This window comes from Anser brachyrhynchus, assembly GCF_964034855.1.
Source record: "Anser brachyrhynchus genome assembly, chromosome: 2".
NCBI lineage: Eukaryota > Metazoa > Chordata > Aves > Anseriformes > Anatidae > Anser > Anser brachyrhynchus.
The window spans coordinates 105,704,110-105,724,248 of NC_137695.1; the positions used below are offsets into that span (position 1 = coordinate 105,704,110).

Sequence of the window (20,139 nt, forward strand, 5' to 3'; positions counted from 1 at the left end):
TATCTTGTATGAACTACCTTATTTTAGGCTACAGCGATTTCCTAAGTATGATACATAGTTCAGTGATTTGAAAATTCTTCCACAAAGATCAATTTTAACCACTCCTCAGGATACAGTGTCAGATGATGTTGAAGCTTGCCTCACTGCAGAGTCTGGGACCAGGAGGCAAGGACAACTTCAGAACAGAGGGCAGCTGGAAGGTATTCTGCTAGGAAATGCATTGAGCTCAGTGTGGATATCTTCAAAAGTCTATCTTTTTTCGAGTTCTGGAAGAGGGATACTTCCAACTGTGCATCTAAACCCAATCCAATATTGGCTTTTGGACACCAAAGTCTTTCTCAAGTAAGGAAGCCAAGTCCCTTGAGAAAATGCAGCAGACAGGAGAAGATTTCCTTCATTCCAATTCAGTATTCAGAAGTACACAGCCATCACATTAATGAGGGAAACATGCAAGCAGCATCAGCCAGAGAGAAGGAGAGATGGTCACAGTATCTAGCAGACAGATTACACGTAAATCCTCCCTTTCTTGGCGTCCAGTCTGCTGAGAAACTATGTTTTAATAAAGAAAAAGCAGCGGTAGTATACTTCAGTATACTTTAACATAACCATGGTAGAATGCATCAAAGGCAATTCATGTTTTCCCTTCAAAATTATCTTCAAATATGAGTTGTTTGAAAACAGAATTAAACAATCTCATATTTAAATGAATTTCACTCATTCTTCTATCAACCTGCAAGGAATAGTTCTCTTCTCTCAACCTGAAAGGAATAGTTCTCATAGGTTACGAACATTATGCTACTGAAGGCATACAGCTACCAGCTACAGAAATAAATTAGCAGACAGCCAAAGGGTACGAAGGGCATGGTAGCAATGGGTAACCTGATTGTAGAATCAGGTTGTTGATCATTCTACAATATAAAAACTGGAGAGCGCTCAACAAAATTAGTAAGAAACCAGCTTAGCACATACAAAAAATAACTTTTCTGAAAGAGCAATGAACTTCCGGAGTTTGCTGCCCCACGAGGTGGTACATGACAAGATGTTGAAGTGTTCGAAGAAGTATATTAATAAATTCATGAACAGGTGCATAAATGGAAAACAAACTAGGTGGGAATCTCTAACCTCCCATCCCTAATCCAAGGACTGCAGATAGCTGGGGAAGTACAAGCAAAGGGAACCAAAGGCAGCAAGTCATGCTTACATGATCTCCCAGAACAACATCTCTAGTTTGCAACTGTTAATAGACAGAATGCTGAGCTAGATGAATCATTTTGGAGGGCTGAAGGCAGTATGCCCATTTTGAATTTATGTTTTCACATTGCTAGGATTGAAAAACAATGCTTATGTCTGCCACTGAACTGTGCAGAGGTATAGGATAATTGTCAGCTTTATGGTCCATCCCACCTTTACCAGGTTGAAGGCATGATATTTAACAAGTCAGCTTCTGTACTGCAACCACTTCCCCCCGCACCCCAAAACAAAACACACACAAAAAACTAGCTTTGCTAGGTTCCTGCTTCCTAAGAGCAGGAAGATTAATCATCTACCTACAGCGAGGAACCCTCTAACAACCGAAGACAGAAATCAGATAGAATCAACGGTTAACACGCTTTATTTCTGTATTTACAATGTTAAAAATAAAATACATTCGTATCTAACTAGTCCTAATAAATGCAAAAATAGAAAACTTCCCTCTTCAACAAAAGTGCAGAAACATAAGTTAGAACATGATAACTTTAAAACATACAATGATATTTCTCAGTGTTTTTACTATGAAAATATACTTGTAGAACAAGCACCATAATTCATCTTAAAGAAGACTTTCTGTCAAAGCAGCATCACAGGGCAAAACAAGTAGGAAGTTAGTATGGAAATGTAGTAGCAAATCCTTCAATATTTTAAATTGCATGAACCGTTATAAATTATTATAAATGGCTGTAAAACTGTTCTGACTAGTCTTTTGCAACAGCTTTACCACATAGTCGAATATTAACATAGCCATATTTGGATGTATGCACAGCCAAGAGAGCTTCAAATACGCCTTCTGCAGGTGGCTTGAACTGGACTGGCACGTTGATGTAATGATGGGATCTGTAAAGAGACAATTATGTGTATAATCAGTGTTAATATGCAAGTAAATTGTACCAGATAGAGAAGTTCTAGTTTTGATTTTCCAAAGAGCAGTGTACTGAATGCATACTGGAGAGTGCATACTGGATCAATTTATTTTTATAGTTTTGATCTATTTATCTTATGAGGGAGTTCAATTGTAAAAGATGATTCTTTCTTACTAACTATACAAAGTATTAGTTGTTTATTGCTGCTGGTTTAGCTGACTAGGTTTGGTCTGCCTCTTTGCAAGAATATCGATAGAACCTTAACTATATTTAGAGCAAAGTTACTACATTTCTTCCTTTCAAAAATCAGTTGATGAGCATACTAAAATTTCCAACTCTTGATCAATTTGAAACTAATAAAATAATTTCATTTCTAATTGCCTCCACGTGAATAAATATTTCATTGAATCATCACAAGCCAATAAATGCATCCACCCTCAAACTGTATTTTTGAGATGTTGCATCATATCTTTTTAGATTATATAAGTGTTCTTCTATTCAGATTGCATAAAAACATACCAAGTAGTAAAAAAAATAAATAAAATCAGCTCTAGGTAGGATGTAATGGCTGGTTGTCTTAATTCTCAAAAGCCTAGAGCGAACATTTTTAAATATAAACACAAGCTATACAAGCAAAGAAGCTGGAAGTGCTAAGTGGCAGCCTATTCAATTCCATGGCATACAATGGAAATACCCAGTACTAGCAGACAGGTAACAGTAGCAGGCATGTAGTAGAATAAGGAAAAACAAACAGCAAAACTCGGTAAGACAAAGAAAATAAGACTGTTTTTAAACTTTATTGTAATTCCACTTTTCTACCCTGGACAGTGATTAGTGCTATCTAACATCCCCTGCATTGTATTCGTTTCCCCTACTTTTTCCATATCTTGTTCCTACCTCTACATATGTTTTCTTCCACAGTAATCCAACCTATTGTAATCAATCTGTGCACTTATCCTTCTTCTACACTTGGAAGTCATAATATTTGCCCTATGCATAAACCTGATCCCAGCTTTTTTTTTTTAAAGCATGAAAATGTATTTCGATATTTATTTTTTTTTGTTAAACAGAACATGATCGGTGAGGTAACCTGTAAGGAGTATACGCTACCAGAATATAGACTGATGTGCTATTGTATTCTTTAATTGAGTTGGTGGAAAAATGACACATCGATCATGAAGTACTGAAGTAAAATAAACAATACAGCAAAGGAGTTCAGCCAGATAAGTGTTTCATGTCATACTTTAGTGTTATACAACCAATCTGCCAAGCTCTGCCTCTTCAAACACCTATAACATATGGGATGAAGATATTTATTCAGCTTAGTTTAAAAAGAACTATTTTATAAATGAAGAACATCAAGTAAGACCTTTTCTTCTATAACAGATACATTGCAATAGAGAAGAAAATTTAGTAAGAATCGAGACTGCAGCTGCATACAACCAATCCACTCAAGACTTTACAAAAATAAAAGTAAATTCAGGAGGGATGCACAAGTCTATATCATCTTCAAAATCACATGTGTGTGCTTCCTTACATATCGTAACATTTACTCAAAAAGAACAACATAACCAAACTCAAACTTACACTATCAAAACAATAGTAAGTCATGGATGATTCTTTTCATGAGATGGTCCCATCTGGCTTTCAAATATTATTTTCCCAAATAGTTAATATATGACCTCAATAATAATGAGCAGTTTCTTAGCATGTAGCAAATATATTCCATTTACTTTGACCAATGAATTCAGGTATACATCTAATTGGTGCTACATATTGTCCTTTCTAAAAGCAGAATTAGTCAGATATTACTCAGTTTGCTTTGTAGCAGCCAGTTGACTTCTCCCTACCAAAATAAGGCTTAACAGCCTTGAATTCTCATATTTCCTAGTCCAAAGGGAAAGATGTTATTTTCACTTTCTTCAACAAAGAAAACTGGGAAGGTCAGACTCCAACTATAACAGTTCTTTGGTCTACTACACAGTATAAATGTTCTTATTAATGGAAGTAACCCAAAGGATTTTTCTGAAGTACAGTAACCAGAAACATAGTCAAAGTACTGTCAGAACAACTCAAATTCACATGCAATTAACTGTTTTGGTCTTAATGAGAAGTTTTACTTCAGTTCAAACTTGTCACTATGCCCACAACTCAGTCTATGAAGTCTATGTGGCTTTTACAGGTTATTGCATCAATTTCAAGTGGTATTTCTGAAGTCAGGTATGCCTGAAGCCTACTTCATAGTCAAACACAAACTAATATTGTAGTTCTCCAAAACCACTATTTCAACAGAAACAGTACTGGTAAGCTGCATCTAAATTATAGTAACCAAGCCTATCAATAGTGAATGATGAATCACAATTGCAAGAATAACGGCAACTGGAAACAAAAATAAATCAGTGAAGTGCAGAAGAGTTTTACCTTTTAGCACAGTATCTGAAATACCTACTACCCTGTAATCAGGTTATTTCAGATGGCTTCTAAAGACAATAGAAATACCTTAGTTTTCAAACTTCTTTAGGTAGGCATAACCTGGTAGTCCTTCCAGAAACAGAACTTACTCAAAGGGTCTTATGAAGTCAAGTGTTTTAATGTTTCATCCATATATTTATAAAACTTGAGTTATCTTGTTAAAAGTACTTTTTGCAGCATAGAATATACTTATATATTCTATGTTATATTGAATTTGTTATATTGTATTTGTCAACAAACATAACTCCTCTTTTTAATGCCAACCTCCGACAATTTCTTCCCATCCATTCTTTACAGGACTTATGTTTTAACCACGAAGATGTCACTTAGCACATATATATATGCATTAAGATATTTGGTGAAAATTACTGAAATCCCTTATTATTTTTCCTGCAGTTTTGGTTGCAAGATGCTGTATTTTGGATAGAGCCTGTTGTTACTTTCAATTCAGCAAACAGAGGTGAAGGAATTAGCACTGCTAACTAGTGGTACTTGTGAGCATACAATCAATTCAAATAACTGGCAAACCACTGTGCCGGTTTCTGAAGGTCAGATTTCTTGATTTTAAATACAAACATAAACCTGCAATTTCACTACCCAGATTTAAAACTTGATTACACATGATTGCTTTCAAATTTGGCCCTCAAAATAAAGAACATGCAACACACCATGTTTATTAAGTAACACTTCTTTTGGTCCAAATGTAGACAGGCGGTACTTTCTATTTTTAAACTTATTTACAGACTAATATTCCAAGTTCCTGAGAACAGTTTTCTTAGCTAATTGCTTTTGAACATTACTCTACAATATGTCCAGTTAACCTAGGCTAGAAGGATGCAGTTAATGCCGGCTTTCTTGAAATCCTCAATGATGTTGTTCTCAAAGTCCATTTAAAATTCTTTTAATACTTGTTTGTTTTTTTAAAAGCATCTGTTCAAGTCACATAATTCTTCTGTGCTTTATGCTCTTAAATGGGAGAGCTTTTACAGAGAGCTATGTCGACTTTGGATGAATGAATTATAAAAAGCTAGAAGAGGCTAATATTTACAAATGGAGAAAATAGCCAAATTTACTAGAAGAACAGTACTAGAAAGTGATTATTAAAAGGTAGGGTATGTTTAGTTGATAACCTTTAGAAATAGGAGGCTCAATTTTAGACTTGTTAATTCTGCTTCGGATAAAAGCAATAGGAGTTTATCAACTCTCATAGAAAATATACCAAATAGCTTTGACAGCATTCCTCAAGAATATTTTTGAAATATCTAAGTATCTTCCAATAAAGTTACTCATCTTCTTTCATGGGGTGTCATGACATCCTGTCCTTTGTCTGTAGCTGTACAGCCTCATAGATATAGCTAGTCACCTTTATTTGGTGAGATTTTATTTTGGTTGCTACTTCCATAAAAACCCTTCTGTACTGTCTGATATATCATATTTAAGAAAAAAGCCAGTTAAGTAGAGACACTGGAAAATTGCCTAAGCAGAGTAATAACACTTAACAATAAAAAGTGGCTTTAAAAATACCTCGAATACCTATGGTTAATAACACCACAGCCCTGTTTTTGTAATAAATGGTAAGTATCAGTGGTAGACAGGAAACTAGATTAGGAGTCAGAGTATCTAGTTCTATTTCTGACTTGGCTCACAATTTCTATTCTGTATACCCTTAGTTTCTCCATCTTTAAAATGGGGATCTGTTAAAACACTGAGAATGCGTGCTGTAAGACTTCTAATGAAATGGTTGCATTTATATCTTCCTGACAATCCCACTGTTGCAGACAAGCACAGGAGAGATGCTGTATTTCTTGAACAGATGACTAACAGGTCTGTCAAATACTCGTAATCAGCTCCAAAGATGATTGGGTATATTTTGAGGGATTGTTATCACCAACATGAAGATTCCTTTTATGCAGGTAATATGCTTAAATATTTGGTATGACCAGGCAATTCCACTGGCTGCTCAAACCTTGTATTTGCAGAGAATCTTTGATGCAGCTCTGCAGATTTGTCAAATTAGAAGCGTGATAAAGGCAATTTGCTTGGTCTGTTGTGTACAAAGTATAAATGGAAGGAATGACTTGATTGTGCACAGTATGCCAAACGGTTAAGTGAAGCATTAGGCTTAGCATTAAAAGCAGCAGCACTGTTAGAAACAATTTGCAGAGAAGAAATTGGCAGATGCAGAAATAACTGTGTGGGCTTATTCTGCTTCTAACCAAGATTACAGAGCACAGCATTAGCAAAACTATATATATATATATAAATACCCATCATTCCGTCTAATTAAATGTATGTATCTACATTTTCGCACTGTACATTAACAAGATATTTATCTTATTGAATTTCGTTTTTAATTTTTTTTGTTAGATGAGAGTGTTAGCATAAGCATTACTCACCTTAGAGAGTATTTCGAGTGCTTGATGTAGAAAGGCTCTTTGGGACTCAAGAATGTCAGCTGCAATTTAATACAAAATGCTTAAAAACTCACTGTATCTAAGCCTATCATATTTAATTTAAAACATGGTGAAGATAAACAAGGTCAATTACAAATACAGCTTTAGATAGACAAAGTGTTTGAAAGTAACATGCCCATATTCGTGAGTATTAAGAAAAATCCAAATCTCAGGATGTTTTAATGAAGTTAAAAAAAATAAATCAGGATAACAACAACTCTACACGAACTATAATTTAGTATTTTTTTTCAATTGCATATATTACAAATAACCTCACCGACTCAGTGAAAAGCGAAAAATTACAGAGCAGAATTCTTCAGATATAATACTGTCTTTTGAAACTATCAAGCTAAGACTTGCACTATTGCGAACTTCTGTTAAGATTTAAAAATAGCAGTTGAACTGCTGGAAGGACTTATGAGAATATATTTAAAAGCAAGTTTGTCAAACTTACCAAGTGCGTTCTAAAGGAATTATTTCGCAAGTTGACTTTTAATGTGCGTGATTCCCCAACTCTAGTTAGAGGAAAAGTGTACAGGTCTTCTGGTGCATATACCCCTCGAGTTATGTCACTCGATCTGATTTGAAAAAGGGAGTTAAGATATTAAAATTTCTTATTTACACGGTCTGCATATATTGACTGCATGCATCAACACATTTCTGATTTCTCATGAGAATAAATCAGGAAAAATAGATCCTAAAGGCATCGACTGTCACCTTAAGTTTTATAGGCTATACATTTTAGCCATTAAGTGTATAATGAAAGCATCGCTGCAGCGTAAATATTTGTATATATAATATATAAATATATATAAATACACACATATATAAATATATGTATATTTACTTATACACACTTTTACAATTTGAATTTCCCCCATATGTTTTAGTAGAGAGCTAACCTCTTTTCAGGGATTCCATGTTTAACCAGAAAATTTTACTCCCCTCCCATAGAATAAGAACTGTAGATCAACTTTAGATTGAAGAACAGCAAAATTAAGACATGCAGTATAATGCTGCTCTTCTTAGAAGCAACTTTGCAGTTTTGTAGAATCTCCAAAATGGGTCAGTTACAGAAGATTCTACTGCTGATACTGGTTAGTTTACAACAACAAATTATGATTAGGCAAATGAGGAACTTTACTGAAAAGAAAAAAAGTATGGTAGACTGAAAATACAAAGCTAATAAGAGGTTTGGCCAAGTACGGTTTTGCAACTCCTTAATATAAAGTTACAGGATAACTCAGGAGGTCTCTAGTTCAACTTCTTGCTCCAGCCAGCACCAGCTCTGAGGTCAGACCAGGCTTCGCAGGGTTCAGTCCAGTCAGGTCCCAGAAATCTCCACAGACTGCACAGCTTCTCTGGGCAGCCTGTTCTGCCGTATAACTACCCTAACAGTGAAAAGGTTTGTTTTTAAGCTTCTACCCAGTTGCAGCCTCTCGTTTCAATTTTTGCCCCATACATACCCTGCTTTAATTGTAGGTGCTTCAGAGTAAACCTTCCTTTCTGGTATAACTGGAAGCCCAGTTCCTATGATGGTATCTGTGGAAGCTTTCACAATTGCAGTTTTATTTTCAGTTTTAGTACCCTATTGGAAAAATAGAGAAGCCTTTACATTTTGTATTCAAAAGTATTTAAGTAATTTTCTTTACACATGAGAAGGGACTAAGGCTTTATCTTTTTTTTTTTTTTTTCCAAGTATACTTCAGAATAGTAGTCTGGATTATTAAGACAAAAGCAGTAATTTGGGAGGAACACTAACAGGCTTTTGCACCTAATAAATATTTCTCACAAGCCAGTTCACAGCAAACTAGCAATGCAGGCAGAATCTTGTGAAAGCCACTAGCAATTCCTCTGCAGATATTCTGCCCATAGGCTTCAGGAGCAGCTATGTCAGCAAAACGACTGCTCCAAAAGGAAGACCTAAGTCATCATTATAGGTTAAATTCTCAGAAAATCAAGAAAATTCGTAATACTACTGTATTATAGATAATATATCATTCCCAAAGAAAGATCTCTCCAAAGAAAAAGAATCTGATAGTGCATTATATAGTAACAGTTAAACTGAGATACTACACCAAAACATCTACCATTTTCAGGGCCTCTATTCAGTGTGCTCTCTAACACAAGGAAACCAGCTCATCCTAAGGGAATACTTTGCCAAATAGCTAATTTCAAATTCTCCATTGTTTGTCAAAATCTAGCCAGATACTGTCTGGAGCTCCTCGGGTCACAACAACGTGAACGAAGACATAAAAGAACAAAGATTCTTTACCTCCTGTGCTTATGATCATACAACATGATCTTTATTATTTTTTTTTCCAAACTATGCTGATGTTTTAGACAAGCAGTTGATTCCCTTATGCAGGGAAGACTAAAAAATAGACTATTCTTCAATAGAGCTGCTATGACAAACCCGTCTTTTAGACATTCATTTCTTGTCTTGAAGGAGCTGCTAATCAGTCTGTCAGAAGTAGCAGCAGCCAGCAACCAAAAAAATAATTTTAGTTTTAAGAGCATACTCTTCAGTTGCAAATAACTCACGAACCACTACAGAACCCGATACATAAAGACAAGAAAGGATTGGTATGTCTCTTCTTTCAAGAACTTTATGTTTTCCATGTAAGGAAATATGATGGGTGTCACACCTCAGTGTTATCATTCAAATTCTAATTTAGAATAGGGCAACTTTACTGCATGGGAATAATACACATTACACAATAATACAGAATATTCAGAGGATCTCCCTGGTTTTGTAAGAGCATTGTGAAGTATTGCATGCTTTACTTGACTCCCTACTGATTTTGCCTGTTTCAAATGAAAGCAGTATGTTAATGCTGTCCAAATGGTTACATTCAGCGCTGTTGATCCAAACCAACCTCAGGAGCATATGAATCTGTTTAGTTTTAAAATTGGAATTTGTTTTGCTCACTGAGTTTAAAAAAAGTCTTTCCTCCTCTCACTCCGAGAATAGCCAAAAAAGATGAAGCTTCCATACTTGCTGATAACAATAAAAACCAAATCAAGACTTCTAAGTGACTGTATGTTTTGTGTTTAGGATTGAGAAATTGAGCTCAGTTTGTTCACTTTGCCTGTTGCAAAATGATATGCTAAAAAGTTAGTTACACAGCTAAAGTACACAAATCACACAAAAAAAAGGTAGTATCTTCAAACAATAGCAAGAGTTCTTTATTCAGTTATCAGCTTTCCACGTGACCAATCATAACTTAGGTCCTGCCTCAGCAGACAGGTTCTTGCTGATTCACTGCTTCACCCAGAAGAGACCAATACTTAAACCAAAATACCAATCCAAGAGATTTGTGCACAATGGTGATACTTACTTTTACTCCAATGATTTTTGACCAATTTGTGATAGCAGCCTAATAAATGTTTTTCAGGAAAAGGAAAAACTGAATTTGAATCACCAGTATTGACATGCTTGGGCTGCAAAGGGTACGTACAATTCTTGCTTTCCCTGTCCATAGGATCAGATTGGAGACATGATCTAAGCTGTTGACGATGGTTTCTAGCTGTGGGGACTACAAATGCATGCAGTGCATAATCAAAGTCATAGATAATTGTTTCTTAAGGAAAAAAAAAAATCAAAGTGGTGTCACTGATTTTCCTAAATTCACCTGGTTCTTTTAGTTCTTTCCTGATCTCCTTCACATTTTCTTTTCTTTTGAAGTGGTGTAATAAAAAAGTACTGCTCAGTCACTGTGAATGACAGTCAGTTTTCCTACTTCGTTTTATCATAAGTCACATTAACCATAGCAGTAGCCCTCTTTGCCTCAGCAAACCCAGCATGATACAAGTCCTTTTCAAAGTTGTAATAATGCAGTCTAAACTCTTCGTCCCTAGGACATAATAGACAATAATTGACTTGTCATCTCAACTAAAAGTGGATCTGATTAAAAAGCTGCAACAATCTAAGTAAATGTTCTGTGTTGACCCTTCTTGCAAACTGATACATAGTTCCTTACTTAGATGATAAGCAAAATATTTTCAACTCTTTTTCAAAATGATCTCAACATATTTCTGCAATGTTTTTCCCATAAGCATATGGAGATGCTGGAAAGATCTAACTGTTAAAACAGCTTTCGAAAAAATCAAGAGGAACAAATCTGACATGTTAGTTCAAAAACATTAATATCAAGTTGTGCTGCTCAAAGATTTAACACAACTCTGACAACTAGTCATGTTCTAAGAAGAGAATCATCCAGAACTCTAGATTTCTGATAAAGAATTCATCTTCTCTCAATTTCAACATGTTTTTAACAGTCAAATGATAGGTGCTTTCCTCATTTTAAGGAAACTTATGTTCAAAGAATTTGATGAAATCTAAAAAATCCTCTCTCAAGCCAGATATTATACAGGCCTCATTCTTCCTGCAAAAATTAGAAGTCACTTAACATATACATCATTAACAAGCCCACTTTTCAACATAATTACTGGGAAGAACAAAGACCCTACAAAAAAAAAAGGCAAGTATCTTGCCAAGAAGGACAAGTAAGGTTCCTTCTACTGAAACATCCTTGGTACTCTACAGAAAGACTCTAAGTATTTACCTGGGCTTCTCAAAAAAATCAAGTCCAACTTTCTGGAGAGGACATAAAAACATATATAGTAATTACGTAATACCTAATATACAAAGTTGTTCACATTCAGCTCATTTAACTAAGCATTAGAATTCACTCTTAAATATTTGAGATAGGTTCTCTGTCTCCTTAGAGTCAGAAATTAGTTCTAACTCCCAAACCCTTCTCTCCAGGCTCACCATAAAACGAGACCTGAGGAACATGGGGGGCACAAAGGAGAGCTCAGATCTAATTGTTCCTATGTATAAATCTCAAAAATCGACCCCATGAGCTCTGATAAAGCATTCAAATAGACTCCGTCAGAAACATATCCATGTAACCAATACAGGTGTTTTTAAATTCCAGTATTGCATTAAGTTATGTATTAGAGCAAAGGGCAATTACTTTGATATTCATTTACATAAATGAAACCAATGCATTGTGTCTGATATAAGCAAACCTTACACTACAGAAAAAATTCCCACAGAGGTCAAGTTTCTCTGCTTTCTCTGAGCAGACAAATATTTTACATGGTGACAAAAGATAATGCATTATCATATAAGCAAGATGAGAAATATATTTTTAATATAAGAAAAACAGTACAGTTTAGGCTGACATAAAATATTCCCCCCCTTTTTTTTTTATCAGAATAACATTGAGGCATACCAGAGATACTACTGTGTAGTAACATTAATAGATTATCAAAAAACTATGCTCTGGACAGTTTATAGTATTTATATACTCACTATTCCAGAAAGCTGAAATCTTAGTTTGTGTTTCCAACTAGGTTTCTCAACAGGGTGACACTCGAGGTCCCAAAACTGGGAGTAATCCCCACTGTCTCTAGGTAAAAATATTAGAGCAACCTACCAAAACAAAAGAAAAATTTTGCAGAATTTTGCTAAAATAATCTATCCAACTTCACAATCATACTTACACAAAGTTACAGTTAAGCCAGCGCAAAATTTGCTCACTACAGAAATTGATGCATACATTAATGGCTCATCCTCCCTAACCCACAAATAAAAAAAGTTCTGATGAAACGGGTTGTGTAAGCACTCACACAAAAATTAAGTTCAGCTATTCTTCCTTAAAAAAAGTCAGCAAGTGCTTGCACCATTATTTGTATTAGTAAAATGGGAAGAAGTGTACCACGAGGGGAACATGTCAGCTAAGTTGTCAACAACTTAGTCTATAAGTACCCTGTACTACAATTACTAGAAGGACTAAAATTTAAAGTAAATTACAGGCCACATATTTGATCATTCATAAAGGCCACCTATGTAATAAAGGATCCTTTCTATATAATGTCATGTCTGCTTAATTCAACTGTAGCCTTGCTTTGATTTTAGAGTTGGGATAAAAGAGAGCTAATAATGACAGCAATCTACACCTTATCAGCTCTGCCCAACAGTCTTATATACCAATAATCAAAACGTTATTCTAATAAATACACCTGAATCGGGACTGATAAAGCAAACACATTTGTTTAAAATCAAAATCAAATAGTGGTTTCCAGTAGTAGCATAACCAATGAAACTGAAAGGAAGTCTTCTGTTTCTTGTAAATAGATCCTAAATTGCATCATCAATATTGCAATCTGTAATGATTAAAAGATAGGTGTTCATGAAGATGAACAGACAGAATTGGGGATAGATCGGGGATTGGACTAGATGATCTTTCAAAGTCCCTTCCAATCCCTGACATTCTGTAATTAAAGTAGTATTAGGGGAGAAGGTGAGGGACAAAAGCCCTATAGAAACCCCTTCAAGTATGTCTCTGAATGTGTTTTATAACTGTGGTTATGAAACCCTCTACTGGCCAGAAGATAAAATTGTAAGTCAAATGAAATCAATTTCAAGAATAGACGTTTGTTCCTAAAGAACTACAAAAAGAGACCTCTCCTTAAGGAAGAGAAACTAGTTCTCACATCAGTTTTGTAATAACACAGTATTAGTTGTAATATTGTTGTGGATTTTGCAAAGCATTTGAAAACAATTTTCTGTTCTAGGATAGTTTATCTTCTAAAACAAACAAGAAGTGGCACAAAGTCAAACTACAGATTGCATGAATTCTTAGAATCAACTCAGCTGACACTGTAACAGCCTGGGTAAGAAGACAGTGAGTGGGAAGTAGATACTGACTACCTGATACATATTATCAGATAGAGTATAACCAGCTTCAAAAATTCGACTGCTATTTCCAAGAATTTCTCTTGGAAGGTATCATTTTACAGTTAAGGTAAATTGACGTATTTCAAGCATATTAATGTACCTTTTCTTTTCCATGAGCTTCAAGAGTACCAGAAACACGGTAACATCTGAAAGCAGAGTAAGTAACCCTATAAACAGAATCAGTTCCATCCACATCCTGCAAATAAAGTTACGAGTCAGATTCAGAAAACATTAAAGAAACACACACATGCACTATCCTTGCAAAGGACTGAAAAAAAACCTCAAACTACTTTCAAATAAACAAACATCGAATCCTTCAGCAAATGAGCCGAGACACGAAACTACTACATTGAAGTCATCATTCTAGCTTAAAACCAAAGGGACCATCAGAGCACTCAAACTATCACAAAATAGGCAAGTGGTTACAGACATTAACATTACAGCTACAATTGCAGAGGCAACAGTAGTGTGATTCAAATACCCTTGACTTAACTTTTAACTACCTACAGAGATATCACATATAGCGTAATTTGAGAAGCACAAGTCTCTTACAAGGTAAGTTAGACTGGCATTCTGGATCAGAAATGAACACACATCTTTTATGTATGTTTGATTATTTAATGCAATCTGGAGGATTACACTGGATGAGCACAGGCAAATTCATTAAGTGAACCAGAAATTGTCCCACACAGCACTGATTCATAGCCAGAGAGCACAGTACCGAGGAAAAGAGTAGAACATTTCCTTAATGTGGACAGGCAGAAAACTGAGAAGAAACCCTGTAACTGAGTTCAGGCTCAAATACATATTTTTTCCTGGAGAGGCTAGAGGGAGAAAGAGCAGCAGGAAGAGCGAAAAAAGAAAAAACCCATGAGATTGACGCTGAACGCTAGCAATACAAGCATTCACTCACTTTAACGTAAGGTGGTGTAAATGACGACAAATTCCACCTCACATTTTCATCCCCCTTATTCTCCATTTCCAGGTAGCTCTCTGGAAGAGAAAAATGAGACAAATATATACATATATTAAAAGCCTTTGTTCAAGTACCCTTAGTTGAAAGGATTTAAACAGAAAACTTGTATTTCTAGACACAAAAACGTTTAATGGAAACAGTTCTCATGATGCCAAGTAGATCTGAAACTTCAGGACCAGACTTAAACAAAGCACACTGTTATAAAATCTTTTAAAGCTCATATAAATAAATTTGTAAGTCTTCTAGTGAAGAATAATATCAAAGATGCTTACAAGAAACGAAGTGAGACCTACACCTAACCGTCAAAAACCCTAAACAATAGTCGATAATTCTACCAAAGACTGTGAAGCATGTCCAAGAAAGTTACATGAATGTACTGTTTGTAGTAGGAAATAAGCTTAAAATCCAGAATAAGACCATTATCAGAGAGAAATCTAAGTCAATTTCAACAGTCTCAATTTATTGCATTCAGATTTTTGGCAGATATCTTCACTTTTTAGCGCATAAAATTACCCCCCCCCCCCCCCAAAAAAAAACAAAAAAACAAGACACCCAATTCTCTTCCAAGATGTTATTTGGCTGCTTAGTGAAGAACACCAATGGTATTCTTGTTTGGGACCAACCAAACCAAGGACTAACAAATCTGGTATGTAGATGACACAATGATAGCTCCATACAGTACTTTGAAGAATTTTAAGCATTACTGGAATTAAAAGTACAAACTGAGGATTTTAGAAACCATTATCAACAACATCTTCCTAGATCATTTTGAACAAGACAGAGATAGCCAGTCTCATAGCTGACATTCCTATTGTCTTAAGGAAGAACGTTTATTTCTCTTCTACACATAGATAGCTTCATCTAATATCTTAGGGACACACACAAAGATGAAGAGAACAGGTGTACTTCACAATAGCATGATCCAAAAAAGGTTCAACAAAACACAGTAACCACAAAGCACCTTCTCTGCAGAGGCACAGTATGGTTGCATTCATCATAATTTAAGAAACTGGCAACTTATCTGTCTGTATGCAAACTATCTGCAGGAAACGGTGTTGCTATACCACATAAGGAGAAGAAAAAAAAAAAGGTTCTTTCCTTCTAAAAAGAATACCATCACAAGGACTAACATTTCAACAAAGATCAGAAGAGGGGAACTGTCCAATCACACTGGATGAAAACAACAAAAAACAAAGTCAATGCATTCAAGTTCTCAAACATGCAATATAGTAAACAAAAACTCTGAGCATAAGACACTGCAGATGTTTCATTTACTATGCAAGTATTATTACCTGAACTTTCACCAGCTCTTGTTTTAGGAAACAGAACAGATCTGTTCTTTATTTCCATTTTTGTTAAAGGAAGCGCTGAGAGAGGTTTTGCCACATGAACAGTAGGACTTGCAGACTGTAGAGTAAATATATCCCGTCTTCTAGATGGAGAGCCTGCTCCAGGCACATCTTGTACATTCTCCTCTCGAATCTGCACTTTAATAAACTTTTGCACAATTTGAAGAGTAAGAAATATTTAAATAGTCAACATTTTTATACCCAAAAGTCAAACTATTAAGCTCTATTTCCTTGAGCTGTAAGAACTCGCACTGTCCGTCTTCACATTCCAACAGAAAAAAAAAATGAATTACCTGGTCTTCTCTAACTTCAGTTTGTAAACTTTTAAAATTGTAGGACAAATTTAATACAGGAGAATAAGAAAATTTACTCAACACTTACTATCTAGAAATTTTTATTCAATACTTTGGATGTTCTGTTAAGGCTGAACCCCTCTCCCTAATGCTATTTTCTGCTACTATTTATAGTTTATTTATTACTACAAGCGGTATTTACTTAAAACTAACGTCTTGAACAAATACTTTGCAATGTATTTTTAGTGAAGAATAATCCAATGTCAATCTACTAATAAAAGAAACATTAATAAACTGTACTAGCTGAATTTAACTGCCAACTCCTACAGTATTCTGTATTTGCAGAGAAAGGAAACAGGGATGCCTCATGCAGAATGAGCTTTGTGTTCACTTCTGGTTACATAAGCAATGCTTCTAAAAAGTAAGAAAATCCTAGCGTACTTCCCGCTTAATTGGACAGGTTGCAAAGAAATGAGAAAACATTACAAATATCATAACTTAAAATTAGATTCTTTTGTTATATCCTCTACTTTTGTCATATAAGCAAGAGGACAAGAAGAAATGGCCTCAAGTTGCACCCGAGGATCTTTAGGTTGGATATTAGGAAAAATTTCTTCACTGAAAGGGTTGTGAGACACTGGAACAGGCTGCTCAGGGAAGCAATTGAGTCACCATTCCTGGAGGTATTCAAAAGACACGTAGATGTGGTGCTCAGGGACATGGTTTAGTGGTAGATGTAGCCGTGCTAGGTTAAAGGTTGGAACAGATATCTTAGAGGTCTTATCCAATTTAATGACTATGATTCTTTTCAAACCTTTTTCATATTGTACAACGTAACAGTTAAAGATGTGCACAACCTTCATTTCCTTCTCAACTTATTCTTCTCACCAACTTCTGTGCAGTTTTTTTGTATTTGTTTGTTTGTTTGTTTTTTTTTGGGGGGGGGGGGGGGGGGGGGGCGGGGGCAGGGAGGCTTGTTTGATTTAAATCAGAATCACAGAATGGTGGTTTGGGTTGGAAAAGACCTTAAAAGATCACCTAGTTCTACCACCCCTGCCATGGGCATGGACATTTCCTACCCAAAGTTGCTTAAAGCCCCATCCAGCCTGGTCTTGAACACTTCCAGGGATGGGGCATCCACAGGTTTTCTGGGAAATCTGTTCCAGTGCCTCACCATCCTCATAATAAAGAATTCCTTCCTAATATCTAATTTAATTCTACCTTCTTCCCATTTAAAACAGTTACCCCTTGTCCCATCGCTATGCCCGCTGATAAAGGGTCCCTCCTCAAAGCAGTTTCCAGTTCAGTATCACACACATCATTTTCCTTCATCAAGAAGGTAAGCAGATATGCTATTTTATCCTTTCAGTGTCTTTAATTTCTCACCTTGCACCATTTTAATTAACCCAAAATACATACTGGCTGTAAAAATGACAATCAAATATCTATTTCTCTGGAGGAGATTACCAAGGATCCTTTCTACTATTATGCTGATGAAAGCACAAAACCTGTTGGCTTCATAAATTTTATTATTATGCCTTAATTCAACCAGGGCAAAGGCTTGGCTTAAAACACATGAAAAGGAGAATCTGTTCTACACATTATCACTGACTTGTCCACCAAAAGGTTAAGTTCACCTTAAGGGTGCCCAAAAGGAGCTGTGGTGTCTTGTCCAGTAACCTACTTTAACTTTTCATCTTAAAATATTATATAGACTAGCTAGAGACAATTATATATAAAAACAAATACCTAAATATATACGTAAATATAAAAAAAGCAGAGACAAATATATATATTGATATATATAAAAATATAAATCTAGCATTTCTAGAAATTGATGTATAAGCGATGGGTATACAGATGCAATTTTTGTTGGCAATGCAGTCTAAGTGTTCGCCTTACAATACTTCTTTAGAGATGAATGAACCAAGACAAGAATCTCAGTTCCCAAAACGTGATCTTTTTCTTTTTGAAAGGTGAACTTTACAAATTTGGGGAGATTGGGTAGATGGGGGATTTAAATGAGAATCAAGTTTACAGAAATTGTGCTCCACATCTAAAAGATTTTAACAACATTACTAGCTCTTATGCAGCAAAACAAAGTCACAAACTAAGCTCTCAAGTAAGCCACGTACTTTTTGTCCATTATCACAATGGATATAGATTAGCCCACTCCAAGGAATTACCGAAGGCTTCGTGGCAAGTGATGGATTAGGACTCACCAGAATTAGTGTACGGCTCCTAATAAAAGGAAAAAAAGTTAGTATGATCCCCATATTAGATTGAGCATCTGAAATAGAGCTCACTAGCTCAAGAAAGAATGCATTTTTAAGATAGTAAACAAGTGAAGATGATCTAGAAATATTTTTATTTTTTATTCAAAAAGATTTTTGGGTATTCAATTTACTATTCAGGTTTAGTTATTAGAAGATTAACAATAACAAGTTTTATAAATCAGTTTTATAAGTTTAAGTTTTGTAAACAAGTTTTATGAACTTGTCATTGATGGTTGTATAAGGGGACAGAGGGGAAAAAATTATTTATCATTAACACATATACCCTGTCAGGCCACATAAAACTACATGAATCAGATAAAATAGATAAAATAAATCTTCGATGCTAGTCCACAAGGAAACTACTGTTCAACATATACTGCACAAATTATATCTTAGAAACCAATTCTAGTTTTAGATAAGCAACTTGCTTTCCTTCCTCCCATTCAGAACCACTGATTTTCAAAAAAAAAAAATGAAAATGCTTTTAAAGTTATCAGTGGTTTCTATGATTATTCCGGGTAGCGCAAACTGGAGAGTCCACTCAACTCATTCCCAAGCAGTTACAACCTAACCCAGTCATTCGACCAGTGAGAACGTAAGTTCTGATTTACATGTTCCATATTATATATTGCAAAGTCTTAAATATAAAAGAGAGCAGAAAGAAAGCAACAAAGTTACTTTCTGCTGTCAAACAGACATCAACAGCCTTAAAATACGAAATCAGGATGTTCATATATCCTTACAGAATTGTCTCAATAAATAATGGGTAGGATTTTAGTTTCTATCAGGAGGAAGCCTTTCATTGGCATAGCCAATCACTACATACACAGAGCAACTGCAACTATACATTTTAGATTTTTTTTTTTTTTTATTAAAGTCTCAGCATTTTTCAGAGTCTTTACACGTATGGTACTTACACTCTCCCCCTTTCTCATATACAAGCTGTGTATGTGAGAATATGACTTACTAAGTACACACACTGTCTCAGTTACCCATTGTCACAAACCATTCCATTGTCAAGGAGAAGTGGATAGGAGCCAAGACATCTACTGCAAACTTCATATACAAATCCGATTTGCGTGGAGTCACAAACCACATGCGTCTCAAAGATCACATTCAGCCTGACGACACTACCTCTCAGTGCTTTCATTGCTGTGGAATGGAGCACTCTAGGGAAGAAAAATTTTGCCTAACCACCCTTTCAAACCTTATTCATAAGGGAAGCCCCAGAGACACTTTCTGAAGAACACTCTTGCGGTCTTTCCCGATTCCAACATTCCCTGCTCCAAAAGTGCATCTCCTTTCACAGCACCTACCAACACTCAGCACTGAGACACTTCCCCATGAAAATCTTCGAGCGCTACCAACCGACCTACAGTCGGTAGGGACTCTGAACTTCATTATTCCACATTCAGACAGGTTAGAGGTTGCCTCAATCACATTCCAGTGAAC

General features: G+C 35.5%; 1 protein-coding gene across 4 annotated transcripts in view; it reads right to left on the reverse strand.

Moving 5' to 3' along the window:
- Positions 1-1,596: 1,596 nt before the first annotated feature.
- Positions 1,597-20,139, reverse strand: part of CEP192 (centrosomal protein 192) — a 65,786-nt gene continuing 47,243 nt past the window's right edge. For 3 of the 4 annotated variants that reach the window (XM_080580335.1, XM_080580334.1, XM_080580336.1), the window contains 9 exons: positions 18,547-18,652; positions 16,062-16,266; positions 14,707-14,786; positions 13,894-13,989; positions 12,366-12,485; positions 8,509-8,630; positions 7,497-7,620; positions 6,986-7,044; positions 1,597-2,091 (listed from right to left, as the gene is read on the reverse strand). In XM_080580335.1, the coding sequence (XP_080436461.1) occupies positions 1,953-2,091; positions 6,986-7,044; positions 7,497-7,620; positions 8,509-8,630; positions 12,366-12,485; positions 13,894-13,989; positions 14,707-14,786; positions 16,062-16,266; positions 18,547-18,652 (1,051 nt within the window). In that variant the 3' untranslated portion in view covers positions 1,597-1,952. Of the gene's footprint in view, positions 2,092-6,985; positions 7,045-7,496; positions 7,621-8,508; positions 8,631-12,365; positions 12,486-13,893; positions 13,990-14,706; positions 14,787-16,061; positions 16,267-18,546; positions 18,653-20,139 lie in introns of those variants that run through there. The other variant, XR_013946625.1, reaches the window with a different exon arrangement.